The following is a 23,768-nucleotide window of genomic DNA, read 5'->3' on the forward strand; positions in this document are numbered from 1 at the left end:
TGTAAAATCATATAATACTTAAACTTTTTTTAAAATGGGATCACAAATTTTTACCATTAAATTTTCATCAAATTGCATTCATGATCTGTAAAATCCTATGTACCAAGGGCCCCAACGAAGCAAAGAGATTTGGCGGTATCACCAATGTTACTTGTTTCTTATGCAATGAAGGTTGGACTTTTTTTAGTTGTATATAATCAATCTAATGACAAGGAAGGGGTTGAATTGCTTTTTAATGTAAAAGAGAAAGAACTTTTGATTCTCAGCAAGTAAATGGAGTTATTCTAAATATTTTTTTATAAGAAGAATTACATCCAACCCCCTCTCAAAAAAATTCATTATAAATAAGGACCAATAACAAGTTTTATTTGAAAAAAATAAGTCATGTTTCTATTTTAACAGCAATTCATTTCACATTAATCTTTATTTGTGATTAATTCTCTTAGAAGAGGGCAGACTGTGATTTTTCCTTTCTTATATAGGTTATGCTTGTGAAGAATTGTCGGAAATTTCACCAAATCATCAGTTTCTTGCATACACTATGTATGATAAAGACAATGACTATTTTAAGCTATCTGTGAGAAACTTAAATTCTGGTTCATTATATAGCAAGCCTCAGGCAGATCGAGTTTTGAATTTGGCATGAGCAAAAGATGGGTAGGCGTTGCTTTATGTTGTAACAGATCACAGGAAGAGACCCTACCGGTTGTTAAAATGGCTCAGTTTATTAATTTCTTTGTGCCCTCAAGCATCAGAACAATTAAAAAAAAAAGCTTTGTTTTTTGGTTATTTGAGATTATCAGCACTGAAATTTATGTAACTTTTCCTTATCCCAAACTCCACTGTATAGGATCTACTGCAGTATGATTGGATCAACTGATGAGGATGTTTTGCTTCTGGAAGAATCGGATGAAGGTGTTCACATTAATACAAGGCACACAAAAGATTTCCGTTTTGTGAGTGTAAATACATGCTCTATAATATCTTCTAAGGTATCGTAGAATCCAACTGGCCAAGATCCTTTTCAACTCCAATCATTTAGTAATTGTGACCATATTTTAGGTCTTTCTGATAAATGCAGCTGATCCATTGTCGGTCATGACATTAGTTTGGGAGTGCGGCTCACAGCATAACAGAGCATCATCAAGGTTACCTTTATTTATTTACAGATTCTCCAAAAGGTGGCAAATCAGTGGATAATCACTATCTTCTTTGTAGTTCTGTGGGTGATTCTTCAAATCGAAGAAAATAGGAGGTAGGTTGAAGCATTGGTTAGTTATCTGTAGTTGGCTCCCCCCCCCCCCCTTCTAATTAATCTTTGAAATTAAGAAGTATAGAATTGATTATATCCGGCGATCAAATATAATCTGAGACACTATCTTGTGGTAGTTACATTACTTACTTGACTTGTTTAAATATATATAGCTTTTGCTTGATTTTAATAATCAAATTCCATGTAACATGTTTTATAAACCGCAGGAAGTATTTGTTAATGAACAAAATTTGATTGTGGAGGATGTCGATTTTTGTGGTAAATACTTGGTGCTCATTACAAGGGAAGGGCGGAAGTTTCAGCTTTGTTCTATAAGCCTGCCATTGCCCTTTGGGAAGGTAATGAAAAAGCATTCAAGTGTCTTTGCTTTAGCAGATAAAACTTTTGTTGCATGTATACTTTATCATCGTATGGAGTGTTTCCTTTTTGCCTCTTTGCTTTTGTGAACAGGGGGCTATTAAACTGAGGGAGCTTGACCTACAGTATTTGTCTCTTCCGAAACATGTTTGTCAAATTTCACCCGGACCTAATTATGACTGCTATTCATTAGTCATGTGCTTTATAATATCATCACCCGTGGTATGTGATTATGTTTTTAATGATTTTGGAGATGGTTTCTTGACTTGCTTTTGTGGACAATTATATATTCCCATATCATACGAACTATAAATGGCCAATGACCAGCCAATGCTTAATGGTTCCCATGGAATTAATCCCATTGGGATGATTTGATAGTAATTTGTTATTGATCTGTTAAGGAATATCACTTATTTATCACATGGATGATGGTGCAAACACTGAGTAAAAGTTCAATTATTTCATAGTAATATTGGTGAATCTCTTTCTCTTGATTTGCCCACCACTTCACACTTTTTTGGGTGTATGCTAACATTACACATTTTATTTTTGCTTTCTAAGTCTGTTCTGTCTACTACTATTTTAGTCCTTGTTAATTATTCCATATCCATACCAATCTATTATAAGCCTTTTGTTACATATTTTTCTGACATGAGATATGATTGTGAGACACTCATATTCATTCACTCTGGCCTTCATCGATCATTGTATAGTTCCAACTAGCTGTTTTGATTGAAAGAACCCATCTCCGAATCCTAATTATTTACCATGTCAAGCATTTTTTGCAGATGCCTGATGCTGTGGTTGATTATGACCGGACAACTGGTTGTTGGAACATCATACAACAGCAAAACCTGCTTCAGGAAAGAACACGGATACTGTATGGTATAAGTTCTGCAAGCATGAACCGGGACTCCGCATACTCTAAATTTTTCAATTCTTTGAATGGTAACGTTCAAGATGATCTCTTATGGAATAGTCTCTGTGAGTTTTATGCTTGTGAACAATATGATGTCCCTTCATTTGATGGGTCATGGTTCCTCTGACTATTGTTTTTGCACGTGACAATAAGAACAAGAATAAAAGGCCTGGTTTACTGCATGGACATGGAGCTTGATAAACGGTGGCACGGTGAATTGAAAAGCCTCCTGAATCGTAGTTGGACACTTGCCCATGCTGATGTTAGGTAAGCCCTTAGTAAAACGGCAATATGCTCTGCTGCTTATGTAAACATTCTTGGGAAAATTAATCTATAGGTTTTTCATGTTTTTCTCAATTTTGTATTAAAGCCCTATAACTTATTTTATTTTAATTAAACCCTTGTAATTTCATCGATTGAATATGTTAATCCTTGCTTGTTAAAATCCTTGAATTTTCTCTTTTAAAAATTAAAATTAAGGACTTCTATATATTTATAAAAAGATTATATGATTTTAGAATTAATTTCATAATTTTTATAATTCAAAATTTTTATAATTAGGTTATGTTTTTTAAATAACTTTTATACATATAGAATTTTCATTAAAAAATTAATACAAATGTAAATATTTTATTAAATCAAAACTTTTTTTGCTAGGAGTATTAAATCAAACTTTCTATAAGATTTTAAAAGTGTTTTATTTTGAAAAATTCAATTTTATTGATAATTTTAACTTTTAAAGACTAATATATTTAATTGATCAAATTACAAGGACTTGATTAAAACCAAATAAACTACAAGCACCTAACAAAATTGAGGAAAACTGGAAGGACTTGTAAATTAATTTTCCCAAAATGTTTAGATTGTTGTACTTATTATCAAATGTAATTGTTTGTTTCTGAATATCTGCAAATTTTCCGTGCGAATTTCTATTTTTCTCTGAAGTTTATTCTTTAGCCTGTTGTAATTTGGCTTTTATAGTTCAGAGGTGGTGGTGGTTGCGGTAAGAAATGGCATCATGATGGCAGATGTACAAAGAAACCTAATTCAATCAATGATTACATCTCTTGTGCCAAGTACGTGATTGAAAGAGATATGGTGGATGAAGATAAACTGGCAGGTTGGGGATATAATGCTGGAGGCCTTTTGGTTGCTTCAGCCATCAACTGTTGCCCAGATTTATTTCGTGGTGCAATCTTGAAGGATTCCAAGAATTTCTGCACTTGGGGCTTTTCATTTCTTTGGCTTTGAAGTTTATATTTATTTGCTGTAGATCTTATTAATTCTCATTCCCTTCTTTCTTCTGGTTTCTACCTTAGGTACCATTCTTAGATGCGGCCAACACTCTTCTGTATCCTATCTTACCACTTCTGCCTGTTGACTATGAATAGTTTGGCTACCCTGGGGACCTTGATGATTTTCTTGCTATTCGGGATTATTCTCCTTATGGCAATATTCAGAAGGGTGTTCTTTACCCAGCTGTATTAGTGACCTCATCTTTCAATACACGGTAATTTCCTGATGACTATTATTTTTTTTTCTGACAGCATTATCTAGCTGCATTATTTATGGAGCTGTGGTATGCATGGAATTGCCCAAGTGAGAAGTGCCAAAAGAGAAACTTGAGTGGTTTTCCTTGTTCGTTTAGCGTTCTTTATTTATAGTGTTTTTTATTAAAACTTAATTATGCTTGATTACTTTCCTTTGGTTGGATTCAATCAATAAATCTTGTTTTGACCTTTGAGCATATAAAAATGTTCATCACTTGAATCCCCTTTGTCCCAGTCAGTTCTTCATATTAAGACTGGATTTGCTGTCAGCTGTTTCAATGCAGAACTTAAATATTAACGAACGTAGTAGTTTGAAAATGTCTTCGTTCTGAACATCAGTTTTACACGTGGCAATTGAAGCAAATAATGATAAAATTCTCCTTTATTTGGAAGTGTAATGTGAGTAGATTTAGAACATGTCAGAAGTTAGTCTGTTGTGTAGAGGACAGCCTAGTTTGAGTCTGCAGTTATGGAAAATACGGTTTGACTTGTTTTGACTTCTAAATCCTTCAAAACTAGTTTGTGTTGAGGTTTATCTTATGGTGTATGATCGGAATAGATGATCTTCAAGCCCTTGGTTTCCTAATAACGATCCTTTTGTTTCAAGGCTCTCGACACTGTAGAATACAGACAAGCGTTGCACCCTATGAGAACATTTAGATGACTTTCTGGGTAGTTTAAAATGTACACCAGCGATCTTTGTGTGGACTGCTTACAGCTAATATTGTACTTACGGTTGTATATTGGTCATGATTCAGATTCGGGCTCTGGGAAGCAGCAAAATGGGTTGCACAAGTCCGTGATCTTGCCATTCATGACCCAAGATCAATACTGTTAAATTTGACCGTGGATATAGTAGAGGAAAACCGTTATCTGCAGAGCAAGGGATCAGCATTAGAAGCTGCATTTCTTATTAAGATGATGGAATCTTAGATGTGCCGATTGATCTTGACCACCCAGTGTTCACTGTGCACATTAGAATAAATACATGGTTTATTTGCTTTATTGTGCACGAATAGATATTCGATTGCAGCTTTCCTGGGGACTCTCTGATCATTGTCTTCATCAACTGTAAATAACATTGATCATCATGCAAATTCAGTTTTGATGTTTCACTGATCGCTAGAGATGAGTCGCATATATTCTGAGTGCCCTCGTTAGAACAGTTCTTGGAACTCAACGGTTCTATTGTATTGGCCAAAACCTCTAGAACTTCTTCTTTCTTTTCGGAGTTTTCATTGCTCCTATGAATATTGGGATTTTTTTACTTTTGACCTTTCAATCACAATATAAATATATGCATAATATAAAAATTTTAGCAAATCACACTGTGTAACTCATTTTTCAAACTTAATGAAATACATTGGGTTTATACTAATTTTTTATAAAAATAACTAATACACAATTTACCAGGTAAAAGGAGTTTAATCATGAGAAAATCATAATTAAGTTCCAGAAGATCTGTGATAATTTTTTTAAAATCAACTTAAAATAAAAGTTCAAAATATTACTCCCTCCGTTCAAAAATATAAAGCATTTTTAGTCTCTAGAGGTATAATTATTGACTTTTTTTTTAAAGTGCCCCTATTGATAATGACTTTATATTTATTATAGGGTGTTTAATAGGAATAAATATGAAAAGATAGGGTTAGTTTAAAAGTAAATAACTACTTTATTGGGGATGAAATTCGATTAAAAAATACCTTAAATTTTTAAACGTAGGGAGTACAAAATTAAGATTATGTAAATTCGACATTTATATATTAAAAATAACTTTCAATTTTTAACTAGGCTTTTATATATAATTGTTAGAATTGGTATTTATAAATAATTTTTTAAAATTCTTGATGATAACTCATATTTTATGTTGGTAGATACTTTCTTTGGAAACAATAATTGGATTCACTTAGAGGTAGGGGTGAGCATTGGTTCGTGTTGATTCGGCACCAAGATATATAAAATTAATCAATCAAACAATATTAAAAATATGAATCGAATATGATAATCAAATCAAATAAGAACCAAATTAAAATTTGACAATTTAACTCAATCGGTTAATTTAGTTTTGGGCTTCATGTTGAGCTGTTTAAACTTAGGCCAATTTTGTTTTTGTTTTTTACTAAAACAGACAAAACTTATATATAAAATTGAACTTGTAAAATGGTAGTTGTCCATTTTAATAAGGGGTTAGGGTTTCAATTTATCATCTTATATACTTACTTTTTATTTAAGTATAAAATTAAAAAGAATAAAATAAAATAATGTAATTAATAAACTTAATATAATTTATAAATTATTAAATTATATATACATATATTTATATATATGATAACTCAATTGGTTCGATCTATTCAATCTTAAATTTCACTAACCAAATCTAACTAATTAATTAAAATATTTTTTTATAAAAAATCGAATTAAAAAACTGAATAGATTGAATTAAATAATAAAAATTTAATTTAATTTTTAATTTTGCTTCAGTTTTGCTCACTCTATAAGTTAGTTTGGAACGAGGATCATCATCTCATGATCACATTCAACACGTTCAAAAGGAAATAAATTTGGATTTTACTGCAGAAAGCAAATTCTTCATTACCAAATCACAATGGAATATGACAATAAAAAAATATTAGTTTCCCAAAAAAGTCCATTCATTTGATTTTTTTATGATCTTCATTATGTTGATTTTAATAATATTTTTAATTTATTTTTCAAACATTTACCAATTTTTTCCTCTTTTCTCTCTCAAATTACTATGTTATCTCTGTCATCTAAAATTTAAAACACTAGGTTAATATGACAAGAAAATGAATTGAACTATTTAAATATAATTTCTTTTACGAAGAGAAAATGATTGCGGTTGAGTGGGGAATCCATGGATAGATTGCCTTTACAGTTTACTCCACATCCACTTGGTGCATTAGCGTGCGCCTCTCCACAGTGCACATACTGCTATAATCATGCTCTTTAGACGACAATCTCTACTTTTTCCAAAGCGCCATCACCATTTGACAATTCAAAATGATGAGTTCATGTCTTCATGATCTTCTTTGTCTTTGCTATCAGGTTTCTTTTTCTTTCCTTCCTTTTCTCCCTTCTTTAAAATATATATATATATATATATTTGATACCAAAGATATAATTTTTCTTGCAGTTGGCCCCCAAGGGTTGGCGGGTTTGAAAAACGGCTGTGTATGCTTCTTTTTTGTTTGGTAGTGTTCAAATTTTTATTATTAGTGGGCCTTTTCATTTGGATTGTAAAATGTAATGGACCCTGTTGACAGCTATACATAGCTGAATAAGGAAACTGATCAGCTTCGGGATAAACAGGCAAATCCACTTCCAAGGGTCAACTTCCCAGTCACACTCAAGGTGGCATGCCATTTGCTCATCATCAAATGTCAACTCATTTGTTTGTGGTTAAGCAAGCTTCCTAGTCTTAACTAACCATATGGCCCAGAATAAGTAAAATTTATAACTAATTAATAGATTAAATAAGTCAACCCATCAAACCAACTGGTCGCATCCCACCTAAAATGTGCTAGCCTGTTGTCCTTGTCGATTTCACCTCATTAGAAAATGGTGGCTCTTAAGAGTAGGATCATCAGTTGGGTTGGATAACGTTTTAACTCTAAAGCTGACTGCATGGTGTTTCTTTGAGGCTTAAATGCAGCACAAGGACAACACTCAAGTCTTGTTTAGCTGCTCTAGGTGGCTTCTTTGGTCTCTGATTTGGCGGTGCTTGCTTCATGTTTTGTGGGATCTGGGATTTAAGCTTTTGCTGCCATTTTGTTTTTCTTGTTTGGCTTTCATGATTTTCTTCATCGCTTATTCTTCGTATCTAGCATATCGGAAGCGGGCCACAATCTGTGTGTTGAAACTTGTCCTCCAATAGTATTCAGATAGAGTTTTCAAATTACTAAATGATGATCCAAGATGGTTCTTACTGAACTCCAAAGACTAATTAGACCACCTGCATCTGCATCTGGGAAGGGTCAACTTCGTAGGAAACTAGGATGCAAGCAACTGCCTTTTTCTCCACGTTTGCGTCTGAGCAACAGTTTGAATGAGATAAATGATCAAATGTATTGCAGTCTAGCCTAGTGCTGATATCTAATAAATGGAGAAAAAAATGTTAAAAGACTCGAGATAAGATTATGATCAAAATTGAACTATAAGTCAAAACAAAACTCAGCATCCGGTGAATATGTTACTAGGGATTTAGCGGACTAACTTTTCTTTTAAGACAGACAGTAGGGGCCTATCCTTTTGAAGTTTTACTTGACAGCATAAGCTTCAACCGCAAGTTTCACAAGTAACGGGACATATCCAAGTTGGATCGTGCAAGGATTCAACTACATGCTCCTCAACCTACAAAATCCATGAGGCATAAGACACTATGGATCAGCTTTATATATATATATATATAGAACAATCATGTTTACTCCAAATTAACACAAAACTGATAGAATGGATGACTGAGCATGCTATCTTCATAGTTTGAATGATAGAGAATTTAGATTGACTGAAAGACAGGCTGCAGGATGTGTTGCAGGAATGCTAGAGGAAAGCTTGTTATACAAAGCACCACTCGTGTGCAAGCAATCTCTATAAAACTGCCCCATAATCATACTTGCAGTCGTGGAAATCAAAATAAATTTTACCATTCACAGCTTGCGAACTTGCTGCAGGTTTTCATCATGTACAGAATAAATTGAATCACGCTATTCCTTTTCAAAAAAGATACATATATTTATCACTATTCCAGTAGTATGAATCTCTGATTGCAAAATAGGAAGGACAAAAGAGAGTCCAAGTTTTGACGGCTGTGCTATGATAGAAAGTTTCCAACCAAAAAAATATCTTTTTAACCAGTGTCATCATGCAAAGTCAACATTAATCCAAGACAAAACGTATACATATCACAATCTACAGCTGGAAGTGCTAACAAACCAGCAGATCGTAACATTAATTTACCATTATATTTTATCAATAGGGCACAGCAGGAGGGGATCTTCAAAATCAGCCAACAAAAAAAATGAACTTATGGCAAAATCAATACAAACGGAAACCTTCAAACAATAAAGCAAAACAGAACACAATGAACCTGGTGATTGATGTAGTAGTTCCACTTGCGTACATCCTCTATTGATTAATGGGTCTAAACTTCTGATATAAGCTGTTGGGCATAGGTTTAGAGAAGAAATCAATAAAGCAATTATATAGACAAATGCTCACACTTACTTAAGTCATTGGCACCACTTGTATAACTGTGATAGACATGTGCCATCTAAATCCTCACTTCTTTTACAATCAATCGAATACTATTCTTTTGCATATTCACAGATCCACGGCCTTTCAAATTTTGGTGTTAGAGCAAAATAAAATTTCGTAAGTGTATTAAAAAGTATTCTAGCCTCTCTCTCTCTCTCTCTCTCTCTCTATATATATATATATATATATGGTTGGATCTTTTCTTTCCCAAAACAGCATTTGATCTAAGCTTCCTGAAGAAAATTCCTGCATATCAAGATTGATACAAAAAGACAATGGCAGAAGAAAATATATAAATAAATGCAACCTTCCTATGATCTAGTATACCTATTGGTTGAAGATTTTCCACAAAATGACACCTATTAATTACCAGCCTCAATCAAAATGAGTGATGCAATCCTTTGTGTTTTTCGTTTCTCTGTTTTTTTTTTTTTTGGGGGGGGCGGGGATCCAAGATGGTACCGAGCCATGCAGAGAAAAACTGTTGATCGATGTAGCATCCATTACAGTCCCAGATAAAGGACTAAGCCTTATACACCCCCAAATTAAGGTATAAAATAATCAAATGGAAGGTTATTATTTGGTATTTTGAACATGAATTACTTAATTCAAAGAAATTTTTAAATTTGATTCTCACTATCTTGTATCCTTCAATTGACAAAAAAAAAAAAAACAAAGAAAGAAAGAAAAACTTCACTGAATTAATTTATCTTTCCGGAGCTGATATAAATTTAAAGACAGCAAGGGATGCATATGCTAGTGAAGTCCTCACTTCCCAGTCAAATTTAATTCAGTTATAACAAGCAAAGACATCAAAGTCAAGAGGGTTATTGATCTGAATGGTCTCAGACAACAGCAAAAGGCAAGCTCCAATTTTGTACCGAAGTTGCAAATCCTTTTGTATGCAACAGAAGCAAAATGTTTACTGATAGTAGTTCCACTCATACAATCTGAGTCAAGTACACTGACTTTCTAATAGTAACAAATCTCTAAAGCCAACTCTACAACAAATTGGAAGAGGAAAGTAAAATATGAAGCAACAGGAAACATGTTAAAAAATTCACCAGCTTTCCTTCTGTGGCTTTGAAGTAGAGATGAGTATTTATCTATCTGGCAGCATACAAAAGATCATTGATCCATTCTTTTGCAGATTCTGGAAGGCACCCATTTTAGGAACTTCTTGGAAATAATCTCTTTCAAGTTCAGTTTCCAAAATTGAATAAAATCACCAGCAGCTATATTGTGTTGGTCTTATGTCTCAGAACCTTCTTGAACAGTAGGAAGACTATCTTCTCGGATAAATGAAGGGTTAAGAAACTTTGCGACAAAAGCCCAGAATTTATACACATCCTCAAAATTAGTTAGAAATCCCAGAGAAGCTGTAACAACTTCAAGCCTAACAAAGCCACCTTTTCCATCACGACGGCCATTCTCCATTGGCCTGCAAAGAGTTGTATCCTCAACATTCAAAGGCCCACGATGATGTCTTGAGTTATCAAGAATTCGTATGTGACTGAGAAAGCCAATGCCAAGAGAGATTCCTTCTTTTTCAGCCAGTTTTTGAACAATCTCTGGATTGATTAGCCCCCTGTTTCCATCCCTGACATTAAAAGCCACAGCTGCACCTCTTTCATATTTGATTTTTGGACCATAGATGTGGACAAGATTTGCTTTGTCTTCCCCATCAATGCCCGGCAACTTCAGTTGCAGCAAAGAGGTGACCAGCCAATTGATCAAAAACCGAAGTCTAAGTGTGGTTTTATTGAGACCAAGCATATTAATATGATCCAAATGCCGGCATACTATATCTGGTTCCCTCCTGCCCCATTCCTGTACATCACCATATTCTCCATCACTTGTGTATTCTTCATCCTCTAAGCTAGTTGCACATATGTCCCCTGGTTCCAAGTTATGGCTAAGATACTCTTTACGATTGTCCTCCATGCTAAATGAGACTCTTCTTCCTTTGCTAGATGATTCATTCTCCTCCAAACCAAAAAATCTACCACCACCAAATCGATTCCCTTCCCTTCTATCAAGCAATCTAAAATCACCTTCAGTTTCTCTTCTTATGGCACTCTCTTTAATATCAGAGGATATCTCAGAGGTAAAGCCATTTTCAAGGCTGTGATGCTGAGAAACAGAAGATGAATTATTATTCTGTGATTCTTTTGAAGGATCATCCGGTACAGATCCAAGATCAACTGCTTTGCTAGTTCCAGGTTCTTCTTCAATCTCATTGACATACAAATGATCAGACCCATTACCATTTCTCAAAAAGTCACTTGCTTCAGCAAAATGTTCCTCTTCAGGGACCTCTTTTACACGATCAAGTTCCTGTGACACTGACAGCACAGCAGCATCAAATGAAAGCACGTGGTGGTCATCATGAGGATCAAGATTTACTGCTTTGTCATCATACATGGGGCTGCCATATATTTTGGAAGTTGGCTTAGGAGAATGTCTCTTTTGATTCCTCTTTCCACTGAACCAAAAGTGTGGAAGAGGAGAAGCCATCTTCTGTTTATTCAATTGACCTGTGTGGTCAGATCCCAATGGACTCTGTCCCAAATCAATCCAATAAGAGTTGTCCGATGACTCATCCTCACTGAAGACAGGGCTCTTCATCACCTCCCCAACAGAAATACTCTCAGTTTCTTCAAATATGGTGCTGGTTCCATCTCTTTCAGAGCTATCCTGGTCCATTTCAGTCTCAAATACATCTCGTACCTGAGCAGATGTAAATGCACCAGAAAAGGCAGGCAACTGTGATCCTTGACGACGTTCAGCAGGTTTTTCAACCATCCCAGTGACTTCATCGTCTTCAATCCCAGTCAATTTATCCAAACCGTCAACAGAGTCACTCAAATACAAAGGAAATTCAGGAGTGATCTTCACCATTCCAGAGCCAGTACTCCCTGACTGATTCTGAAGGCTTGCCATAACTGATTTCTTGATCAGAAGACATCCAAATCCTGTGGGGTCATACCCAAATACCCTGTAAAAAGACGTGATTATAAAGTCTGGCCTAAATAGAGACAAGCCAAGCGAATCCATGTCCTTGGGACCCAATGAACCTGCATCAAGCAAGACATGCCAGTTGTTTTGCTGTGCTAGAGCCATCCACTGGTAAGAATACTTAGCCCCAGTTACTCTAGACTGAACAGGGAACACAAAAAGACCAGTAGCGGCATCTTTCTTCCGCCTCTTCTTGTTTGAAATCTGTTTTCTCAAATCAGTGGAACAGAGTTTGAGGGTAGGCCACTTGAACCATGCACTGTACACTTTTGCACCCTTCGCCCTGGCACATTGAGCCATCCAAGCTACAGACTGGCTCTCATGGTCGAACATGGTCAGCAATTTTTTGTTTGTGTGGAAAGGGTATGACTCAGCCAGCAATTTAAAAGCTGATCCTCTGCTGACAGTAAATACAAGGCCGTACTCATTCTCAGGAATGTTCAAGTAATCCATGATTCTAGTCTTTATGTCATGTTCCACGGTTCCCTTTTCAGCGCCACCGTAAAGTGCATGGTTACTCAAATTTGCAGTTATCTCAGACAAACTAAATGTAGAGGATTCCCAATAGTGAATGGTCTGAACGAAAGAGAACAGTCCAAATCCACAATAATCAAGGCATACCTTTGGGGACAAGTGCGAATATTCATCTGACCTCAACTGATCGATCTTCTCCGACGACTGGTATTTGGGGTACATTGTAAGGAACTTGTTGAAAGCTTCTTTAAGAGTGGGAATTTCGTCCTCAGACTCGAATATCCGCTCAGCAGCAAGCGCAGTGGCTCGAAGAAATTCACGCTGAGCGTGAAGCCTGGCAAGTGACCGGGATCTCCCAAGGCTATCGTCCATTTTGGCGGGCGATTCGGATTCCATGTCTTGAGATTTGACGAGTGACCCATCTTCAGAAGCTTCTTCAAGAGCTTCCCTCAGCTTGTTCTCCTGCAATTTCCGGAGAATTGACCGGCTTCTTCTCATTTCAACCGTAGATTCATCCTTTCGTCTGCTCTTTTTGTCCATGATCAGAGCAGCGCAGTGAGTAATGGGCTTCCACAGTGAAAGATGCATGATAGCCTCCCGTGTCGAAGTAAACCGGACAGTTCAAACAAACACCAGCAGAAGGACTTAGCCCATGTGAAACAATTTTGGTTTCAAACCCCTGACTCCTAAAACAGAAAATAGAGGAATCTGGAAGCCGATCGTAAACACTGGTGCTTTAGATTTCTCGGGGGATCAAACCTCTAACGGGCACCTCTGCACTCAAACGGAGAAAAGGAACAACTTAGCTCACCGTTTCAGGCGAAAACCGACAAAAGCTTTTCCAGAACCCAAAATGGGTCTCAACACCCAATCCTCGAAAGAGAAAAGAAAATCAAGAAACAGAAAGAAAGTCAAAGACTCAAAACCTAAAACCCAACCCGGATCCCGACCAGTTACAAACCAACTCACGGCCACCAGAAACGAATCTATGAGAAATGGGTTCCAAGAATAATTAGAAGAAACTGACAGGAACCAAACTCCAGAAACACCTCGGAGACCTTCCTCCTCCTTCCCCTCTCTGTCTCCCTCCCACCCTCTGATCTCTCCGTTCAGTGCAGCGTAGTTGAAGCAAGGCCATTCACATAAAATCAAATGCTCCTTTACCAGGAGAGAAGTAAATCCAAAAGACCAAAACACACCGATATTGATTTTTTTTTTTTTTAACCAAACAGAAAAAGTGAAAAAACGAAAAGAAAAGAAAACCAAGTGCTGGAGATTAATCAATCCCACCTACTGCATCTCTTTGACCGAAAACCGTGCCCCGCAATCTTGTTTCGCTCCAAAATCAACTTTAACATACAGGGAACAAGGACATTGACTCTCACAAAATCCAAATTGTGATGATTTTTTTTTACGGTTATCAAGCCCGCATTTATTTTATTCAATTGAAATTAAAATTGTGGTTTCCTAGTCCATGTTGAATGGGACCCACAAGGGCTTTTTCACATTCCTGCTGCCATGGTGTCATGACTAAAGTCAAATAATCAGCTGCCTTCTAAAAGCTGTTTTCTGTCCAACTGGGCAAACTATAGTTAAAAGTCCGATGCTCCGGGAAGCTCTGGCTTTGTATTACACGGATCCGCATTCCGTGCTCATAATCAAATGGGTGATCTACTCTTTCATTTTATTTTAGAATGATCTTTGATGTAAATTTAAATTAATCTTTAAATATTTTAAATATTATATTTGTAAAAATAAATTTATAAAAAAATTAATATTAAATTTAAACTACTATCTCTGTCCCAACTTATAAGATATTTTTGAAAGAGTTTTGCCATCTCAAAATATAAAACACTTAAGATAGATTAAAGTTTCATTAAATACATCAATTTTAATATTATTTTTTTTTATAATTAATTTTTATCCTTTTTCTTTTTAATATATTAAATGATGGATATTTTTAAAAGTTTATATTTTTATTTTAGAAAGATAAAGTTGTTAATTATATTTAATAAGATTTATTGATATATGAGATTTTTTTAAAAAATATCTTACAATTTAAAATAGAGGGAGTACCTTTCATGCTCACTAGATGATGAGCACTGTCATGCACATCAATTTTGACAGATTTTGGACAATCTTAATTTACATTCAGATAATGAACACTATGGTTCAAATCACTCCTAATAGTAATAGAATATGAACAATCTAAATTTAAGTTGTTATTTTTATTCTAGATTTATCAAAATAAAAATGCATGAAAAAGATCAATTTTTTAATATATTTATTAATCATCAATCTAATTAATATAGATTAAATTTGAATAATTTAATTTAATATAATTTTTATATTTTTTATATATTGACTATTGACATATATTTTGAATAGTACTTATATAATTTAAACAATCCAATTTAATATTTAATTTCTATAAATTAATTATTTAAATATATTTTAGATATTCAAGATTTAATAATAATTTTTTACGTTTTACAAATATAATATTTAAAATATTAAAAAAATGATTTAAAATTAACAATAGAGATATTTTAAAATAAAATGAAGAGCATCACCTTGTGGGTGATGAACACGCACGGAATGCGGATCCGTATCCCTAGATCCCTGATTAATTAACACTCGCAATCATCATAGTTCGTTTTTAATTATATTTTCATTATTGTCGTTATTAGTACTCGCTTAGCACCTTCTCTTCAATCGAGGAGGGGGGAAATTAACTTCTATTTGATATGCAGGCTTCAATTTAAAAAGATTAAAATTGAGATTGGCATTAAGATTAAGATTAGTATTAAGAGTGAGAATAATATTTTAAAATTATATTTGGTATAGAGTAATATTTAAAAATAATACTTACCTATATTTTATTTTACAATTAAACATAAATCATAAAAAGACCACAATGCCCTTAAATTAATAAAAAGAAAAAAGCTGTAACCTAGCTTTTGTTGCTCCTCCCCCAGAAATCACTCTCCTCCTGCTCCAGAAAGCACGACAGCACATTTGCTCTCACTCTCCTTCTCCCTTAGAAAGCATGACGGCACATCTACGATTATTCTCCTTCCCCCCTAAAGAGCATGGCAGTGCATATGGCCATTCCCTCTGCTCTCTCTGCCACGCTCAATGTTCTTCTTCTTTATTTTCTTGCTATTCCTTTTTTGGTTTTCATGTAGATAGATAGAGTGATAAAGGTTTGCTCACCAGTGAACGGCGATGCAAATGGCTTTCTGGTTTTCAATGCATGAAAGCCCGTTATTCATTGGTGATGTAGATTGATGAAATGATGGAGATTAACAGAGTGAGACCTTCCCCTTCTCTCTTTTCGATCATTGACGTGGGAACAGAGACATCGTTCATTCGCCGTTATGTAATCGTTTGTCCATTATTGCTCAACTCTTTCCTTGCATCATTGTTGTTGATGTTCTTCATCGTGATTCAAGCATCGATGTTGTGCCTGTGTGTGGTCGCTGTCACCGTCGTTATTGTCGTTCTCATTGTGGCTATGAGATGGGGTGGAGGCTAGAGGGCAGAGGGAGGGATGAGGGATAAGGGGTGGAGGGCAGATGGAGACATGACGAAGGGGTAGGGGAGGGCATTTTGGCCAAAAAATAATCAATCACAGAATTGATTTTCTAATGCCAGGAGGTAGGTGATATTGAGTAATTTCACCTTGAAGAGGTTGGTACTAGGATTAAATTTTTCATTACTCTATACCAAACATGAAAAGGTGGAATTGCCTAATATTAATTTCAATCCCACCCTTCTAATGCTTTGTACCAAACATAGCCTCAAAGTCTCTTCGCTAAATTAACATTTTTTAATTTTTTATTTATTATTTTACTCGTTTAAAATTAATAAATTAATCTTTTAAAAAAATTTACTGCTATGTTTCTCTTTAGTTGCCGTGGCCAAAACTTTGATATAATTTCTCTGTTTCCCCCTCCAATTTTATTTATAAAATATTCCCTTCGTCTTTATATATAAAGTATTTTTTAAAAGCTTATTTTGTCCCTAAATATGAGAAATGGTAATGATATTTTTGAGTAATTAGATAAGTTTATCCTTGTTTTGGAAAATGTAATAGATCATTAATTTTATGTTTTCCTACCACTATTGTAATATTAATTATGATATTATTAAAGGTAAAACTAAAAAATTATTGTATTTTTATGTGAGTTTAACTAAATAATAAATATTTATTGATATGCGAGGTTTGTTTACAAGCATCTTATATATAGAGATGGAGAAAGTAACTTTTAAGAATAATTTTTAATTTAAAATATAAGACATCTTGTAATAATTAAATTATTTTTTTTAATTTTATCCCTTCTTGATTAGCACGATCATATTTAATGTAGTTGTAACATTATTTAAAGTTAAGGGCAAAAATAAAAGTGCATCTCACTTTTTTATGATATCAAGAAGAAAACTAACTTTACTTAAGATGTTTGAAACGGTTGAAAGTGTCATACTCTCCCATCCCTATATATAAGATATTTTTAATTGAACCACGTAAATTAATAAAAATTAGTTATTTACTTAAAAGCACAACAACACTCTAATTTTATCCCTGATTATTGTAAATAAAAAATAAGTCTTTTTTTAATTTAATAAGAATATAATGATCCATTCATTAAAAAATATATTAACAACTTATTATATTTAATTATATAAAAAGGTTTTAGAAAACTTTTAATATACAGGGACAAAGGAGTATAATAAAGAGCAAGGAGGGTATCCCAATGATAAATGAAAGCATGTGCCATTATTAGCGTGCAGTCTAAATTTGATTATCCAGTTTTAGTCTTCCCAACAATGTCATTAAAAAATCAAAAGAATAGTGTTTTCGGGGTCAATTTTTTTTTTTTGTAGACATATTCATGATCACTTTATTTTGAAAAAATTAGTTAAAAGATTATAGTTTAAATAAAAACATTTATTAATTTAATTTATATTATAAATTAATAATCACGCGAGCCTTCACCTACTGAAAAATGGTTTTTTATTGATTACATTACGACCTTTATCTCTTAAATTTTATAACACTTGAAAATTGCTGGGGAATTTTTTTTTTAATCGGTGCTAGGGGATATTTTGAAAAAATAAAAATTGAAATGTATATTAATAAAAAATATTACAGGAAATGATTAACATATATTTACTTTCCTTTTATCATTCATCACCTCTTGATAATAAGATGATGGACAATCGAATGTGCATAAAATATAACTAATCATACGAGACAACCTAACTAGAGAATTGATTAATTTTCATTTGAATAAAATTTGGTCCCCGGTGACGTCTTCGCAGGGAATTAGGGGTGGCCATTAATTTGGTCCATGATGACCATATTATTGGGACCATTTGTTTCATTTCATATACAACACTGTCAAGTTTAATTAGGTTTCTTGTGGTACAGTATAGAGCTCCTGGATTTCTTCATGAAACTGCATTGGTATCCCAAAGGTTCTTGCTTCACTTTTGCCTCCAAAGATTTTGCTTTCAAGTTCAAATCTACAAATTTAACCATATAAATTACGCCTTATTTGCATAAAAGTATATATTCCAGTGCAGTGTCAAAATTTGATTTGTGTCTGGATACCAAAGTGAATGCAATGTATTTATGTAAAGTAAAGAAATGAGTTGTGTCATCCACAAGTTATATGCAGCATGTGTTCTTGTATTTTGTATATTTACTGCAATGTTTACAAGCTATAGATGCTATGGCTTATTTGTGAAATTATTTTTAATTTTTGTTTTGTTTTGATGACAGGATATATTCCATAAAAAAGATACATAATCCAAACTTAATTGTTGAATTATAAAATTTGCGAAGCTGGTCACTGTAGCATGACATGCTTGATATTGGCCCCGGAAAGAAGGATGCTAGTTTGGTTGAGGGTTTTAGTTGTTGTGCCATCTTCATACTCCATTATTTATTTACCCCTTGGACGAGAAAAACGAGATTTCTGCATATATAATATTTTATTCCACGATTTAAATGACGTGGTAGGGGCAGTCTGGTCAACCACTGCCAGATGATAAATCAAAGCCTTAAAGAAAGGTATAATGACATCAAGTACTTAAAAAAATTAATTAATTTAATTTGTCTTAAGTGTTAATCTATAAGTTTAATTTTTAATTTTATAATTTTATTATGATAAATTTATAATTTATTTTTAAATTTTAATATAATTTATTAAAATTTAAAACACAAGTTGTAAAATGCAAATTCATCATAGAAAACTTAAAATATAAGTTGAATTAATTATTCTTTTTAAAATTTCTCTATCATTCTCCCTCTTAAATTTTTTTTTAAATGTTGCTTTTGACTGCTTAATGTTCCTAAGATGTTAACTCATAATTTTTCTAATAAAACTTTTAGAATGTTTATTTAATACCTGCGCTCTATTTTTGTCTCTAAACAACTTTTAATTCATTTTCACAATTCACAAATTGAACAAAAAGTTGGTTAAGTTACGTTCCTAAAATGATCTCATCTTTTTCAAAACATTATTACTCAGGTGAATAGTTTAACTTGAATAACATGAAACACTTTAATAGTTATTTTCTATTGAACTTCAATCATTTTTTAAAAGTTATGGTACAAATCTACCTTCAATATTTTCACACAAATGCACCTGATATTTTGAATTTTTGTTCATAATGTTGCCTTAACATTTTTTAATTCAATACATCATCACTCCACCTCAAACAAGTGTACCTAGTATTTTCAATTTTTTTTGCACATTGTTGCCCTAACATTTCTTAATTTGGTACATCATCACTCCATTGTCAAGTTTGATTATGTTGACTATTAATTGACCCGTTAATGCATATGTCTCATGCCTACCTGGATAAAAATTTTCCTTTTTTGCCCTTCGCTTTCCTTCCTTCTCTCATTTGGCCATCCTTCCCTTTAGGGCGACGCACTATACTCAAATGTTCGATTACCCTGGCTTTGCTCGAGACATTCGAGCACTGGGCAAGGGTCAAACTGTGCCTTGCCCTACTTGGCCCGAACATGTGCTAGTTTTTTTATTTTTAAATTTGCTATGAATAATATTAATCTTATGATATTATTTTTTTGTTAAAAGTTATTATAAATCATATTATTTTTAAGGTCTTTTAGATATTTTTTCATCATTATGATTTTTTAAGTCTCTTCCAAAATTAAATTTTGTTTTTAACTTTACAAATAATTGACAGTTACTATTTGTTTAAACTTTTTGAAAATTTTCTTTTGATTCTAATATTAGTTTTATGAAAAATGTATTTTTTAAATGATAATACTAATATTTTTCAAAGAAAACCTTTATATATATATATATATATATATTAAAAAAGTACTTGCAAAAATATTTTTAAGTTGGTCAAGCCAAACCTTGTTTAAGTAGTTGGGCATTAGGCTAGCCCAAACTGCACATTGAGTTAGGCACCGAGCAAGGGTGATGTCTGGCCCTATCCATGTGTAGCTCCACCTGCCCCCTCCCTTCTCTTTCCTTTCTTATTTGACCTTCTCCCTCCATTATGTGGATTGTGCAGCAACTCTTGCTCAAGGAATTTTGAGTCTTCTTATGCAAACTCCATCTAAAAGGAGGTCATTCAAGCTTGTTTCATTCTTCTTCACTCACCTCTCACGGCTTCACTTCTCATGATGATTCAATCACCCAAGCTTGATTCTCCAACCAAGAGGAGGCCATAGTCTATGTCGAAGGAGTAGGTTTATCCTTCTTGTTGACTGAAACAATTGTGCTTCCAATCAAAAATCAATCAACAAAAAACTCTAAAGCTTGTTTTGAAGTTTGAAGTGAAGGACAGCACAATCGACTCTGTTTGAGGGAGAGCCTAGTTTTGAAACTATCATATGAGTATTTCTATCTTTTTTCTTATTTTAGACTATTGGATGCTCATAACTGATAATTTTATAAATGTTTTTGCATCTTTTTTATTCCACATCAGTGAAAAGAATGGTCAACATCTACTTAGGTGTTTACTAAACAATCAATGTTTGAGAGATTTAACAGAGTGACTACTCTTGCACCAACTTAAATAATATCATGAGTATTTTTTACTATTTTTTTCATTATAAATTGCTGGATATTCTTAACTGATAATTTTATAAATGTTTTTACTATTCATTTTTAAAAATTAAAAAAATATTATATTAAAAATGAGTTTATGATTCCGACGTTCTTAGACTTATATTTAGAAGGTAACACCACCCTTCAACCTAAAAAAATTACTTTATATAACTTTTGTATTACGACATAACTTGATGGGTTGAATCATTTTATGTGATATTATATTAAAAAATATTTTACAAAAACTCCATGCATTTAATTGAGTTTGACCCACAACTCGATAGAGAGTGGAGGGAAATTTTACGTGGGATCTAATTAAACCACAAAAGGAAAACCGCTGCCTTGTTGCTCATTGCAGGTGAAAAATCTGAAAGAAAAAAAAAAAGACAAGGAATTAAGGAAGAATAGGATCAATGAAAAAGTCGGAAGCCTTTATTTGGTTCGCGGGTGCTTTTTCTCTACGTGGTAAAGTCAAGTCACTCACTGCATCAACATGCATTATTATTAACTGAATCACAACACGCATGCATTTGTAAGAGTGCAATGATTCCTTGAGCTTGAAAGGAGCAAAATCACTTTTATCATGTCCTTCCAATACACCTACGCTGCTCTTCCAATCCTATTTACAAATCATTATTATTCCATTTATAAACCATTGTGAACCTATTTTATTAAAATTGGGAAAAAACTAAAATTTATTAGTGCCTTACAAAAATTTAATAAGTTTTTAACTCTGTCTCTATAATATATATATTTTCATAATGTGTTATCTCTTAATAATATTTAATAGGATAAAAGGAAAACTTATAATTAAAAAAAAGTCAGTAACATGATTTAGTATAATAAGAAAAATCTCTCTATCTCTATTTGTCACATAAATGAGATAGGAAAAAAAAAATCTAAACTAGGAATTAGCATAAGCATAACAGCGAGGGATTAATGGGGTTACAGCCTTTCAAATTTTTAAATATTTTTAATATTATATAAACACCTTTTACCTTTAAAATTTATAAAAACTTTCTAACATGTATATGTTTTAATCTCGATTCTTTTATTGTTAAATCCTAGCGCTGTCCAATGCATGGGGCCAAAAGATACTGCCTTCACAAGTCCAAGTCTAGGATTCCATTGTATGGATGGGCAGACCCAAAACCCTAGAAGCTAAAGTGGCGAGAAAAGAGAGAGAGCACTTATGACATTACAATTGTTTTCCACTTTCTTGACACTATTATTCGTTTTCCACGGAACAGTTTGACTAGTAGTGGCAAATGGGCGAGTTGTTGAACGGGAATTTATTGTTTGTCAAAAGGAGGCACACCCTGAAAATTATAGCTTTCTACCTGTATTCTCCAACCCTCTTCCTTCATTCAAGTCCATCATTTTCTTGCTAATGTTGCTGATGCACATCAATTCTACTATATATTATTTCTCATAATCCTTGGTCCGCTAATTTTATCACACTGTAATTGAATTTTGCCAATTCGTTTAATTTTTATTGTGTTGTAAAAAATCTTATTTCAAATCAACGACACTCCCCATCAATACAGCCGATAAAATATCTTGAACCGTGCTCGATCTCTGTCATTTTTCACAGCAAATCAATTTTTAAGTTATGTTTGTTTTTTTTTTTTTTGTTTTTTGGAGGGGTGGGGCTGTTCACCTTCCTGATTAGTTGCTTAAAATTATTTTAATTTGTCCATATATTTCTCCCCTTTGACTTTTTTTTTTTGCTAGATCTCCCCTTTGACTCAGCTGCTAATTTATTCATTTCACGATTTGTGCGTAGCTTTCATCTTGGAGCAACTCAAGGTCAATGATCTACACTTTATATTGTAAAAAACATGGATAGCCTGTCGAATTGTTCGAACCTGTACAAGCTCAAACAAATGAATACTATTTTTATTCAAGATTGTTTGGCAAAGTTTTTGTCAGAGTTATAGGGCAAAATTATCCTAAAACTTTTTTTTTCAGGACGCTTGACACCTTAAACTTTTTTTTAGAACATTTTTATCTTGAATTTTTTAAAGAGAGTATTTCTACCTTGCCATTTGATATTTTGAATGTTAATTATCAACTTAAGTTTGATCAAGGGTTAAATAGCACATTTGTCTTGAATTTTTTTTTGTTCAAGAGTGTTAGGTATCCTAAACTTTTATTTGAAGCTTGTTTATCTTGAAAGTTTTAAAAAGAGAGTAATTTTATTCTGCCGTCAATATCGACCTTTACTTTAACTTTAATTACCATATGCTGCCATGCGGCATTTAAAAAAAAAAGCACCTAGATAGCAAGAACACCTTCATTGACATCAATAATAACAGCAAAAACAATTCCATGAATAGCAATCAATTTTAAATTATCCAAACCCATGTCTATACTTAAAAACAATCAACTATTCATTGAGTCAATTCATATAAACTCGGTCATATGAAAGCTCTCTTCTTCTATATTCGATAATTCCATTATCTCATACAACTATGATGACTCTGTGGACTTCGACCTTAACTCGAACTCTTTTGAGGGCCTCACAATACCAAAATTGACCATGGTAGCTGTAGCAACAACAACAGCTTGGATGTTATGTGGGGAGCACGTGGCAATTGTTAAGGAAGAACAAAGGCAATCTAGGAGAAGTTAAAAATGGTGGATTTGCCTTTGATGGACAAAACGGCGACATCGTGGGCTTGAGTGACCATTTCTAGGGGTGCAAATGTTAAGATAGATGTGAGATTTCAGACATTTATTTTTCCCAGCTTCGTATTTGGACTCTTATCCATGGTAATGTGGGAATTTGCTAGTGGAAATAG

General features: G+C 33.4%; 1 protein-coding gene, 1 long non-coding RNA gene and 1 pseudogene across 2 annotated transcripts; 1 reads left to right on the forward strand and 2 right to left on the reverse strand.

The window, feature by feature from the left end:
* The first annotated feature begins 80 nt into the window (after positions 1-80).
* On the forward strand, positions 81-5,231 carry LOC129321977 (uncharacterized; annotated as a pseudogene).
* A 1,775-nt stretch (positions 5,232-7,006) lies between these two features.
* LOC129321213 (uncharacterized) lies at positions 7,007-9,540 on the reverse strand. The gene is made up of 3 exons (XR_008595955.1): positions 9,207-9,540; positions 8,334-8,470; positions 7,007-8,149 (listed from the first exon to the last, which is right to left on the reverse strand). It is a non-coding gene; the product is annotated as an uncharacterized LOC129321213 (long non-coding RNA).
* Positions 9,541-10,225: 685 nt separating this feature from the next.
* LOC129322724 (uncharacterized) lies at positions 10,226-14,185 on the reverse strand. Its single transcript, XM_054969075.1, has one exon. The coding sequence runs from the start codon at positions 13,451-13,453 to the stop codon at positions 10,625-10,627; it is 2,829 nt and encodes a 942-aa protein (XP_054825050.1). The 5' UTR covers positions 13,454-14,185; the 3' UTR covers positions 10,226-10,624.
* Between the last annotated feature and the right edge of the window lie 9,583 nt (positions 14,186-23,768).

Source organism: Prosopis cineraria, unplaced genomic scaffold, assembly GCF_029017545.1.
Source record: "Prosopis cineraria cultivar Desert tree isolate PC_DT_omini unplaced genomic scaffold, ASM2901754v1 PC10, whole genome shotgun sequence".
Lineage (NCBI taxonomy): Eukaryota > Viridiplantae > Streptophyta > Magnoliopsida > Fabales > Fabaceae > Prosopis > Prosopis cineraria.

Coding starts and splice junctions, on each gene's coding strand:
- LOC129322724 (XM_054969075.1), bottom strand. CDS start 13,453: ATGCATCTTTCACTGTGGAAGCCCATTACTCACTGCGCTGCTCTGATC.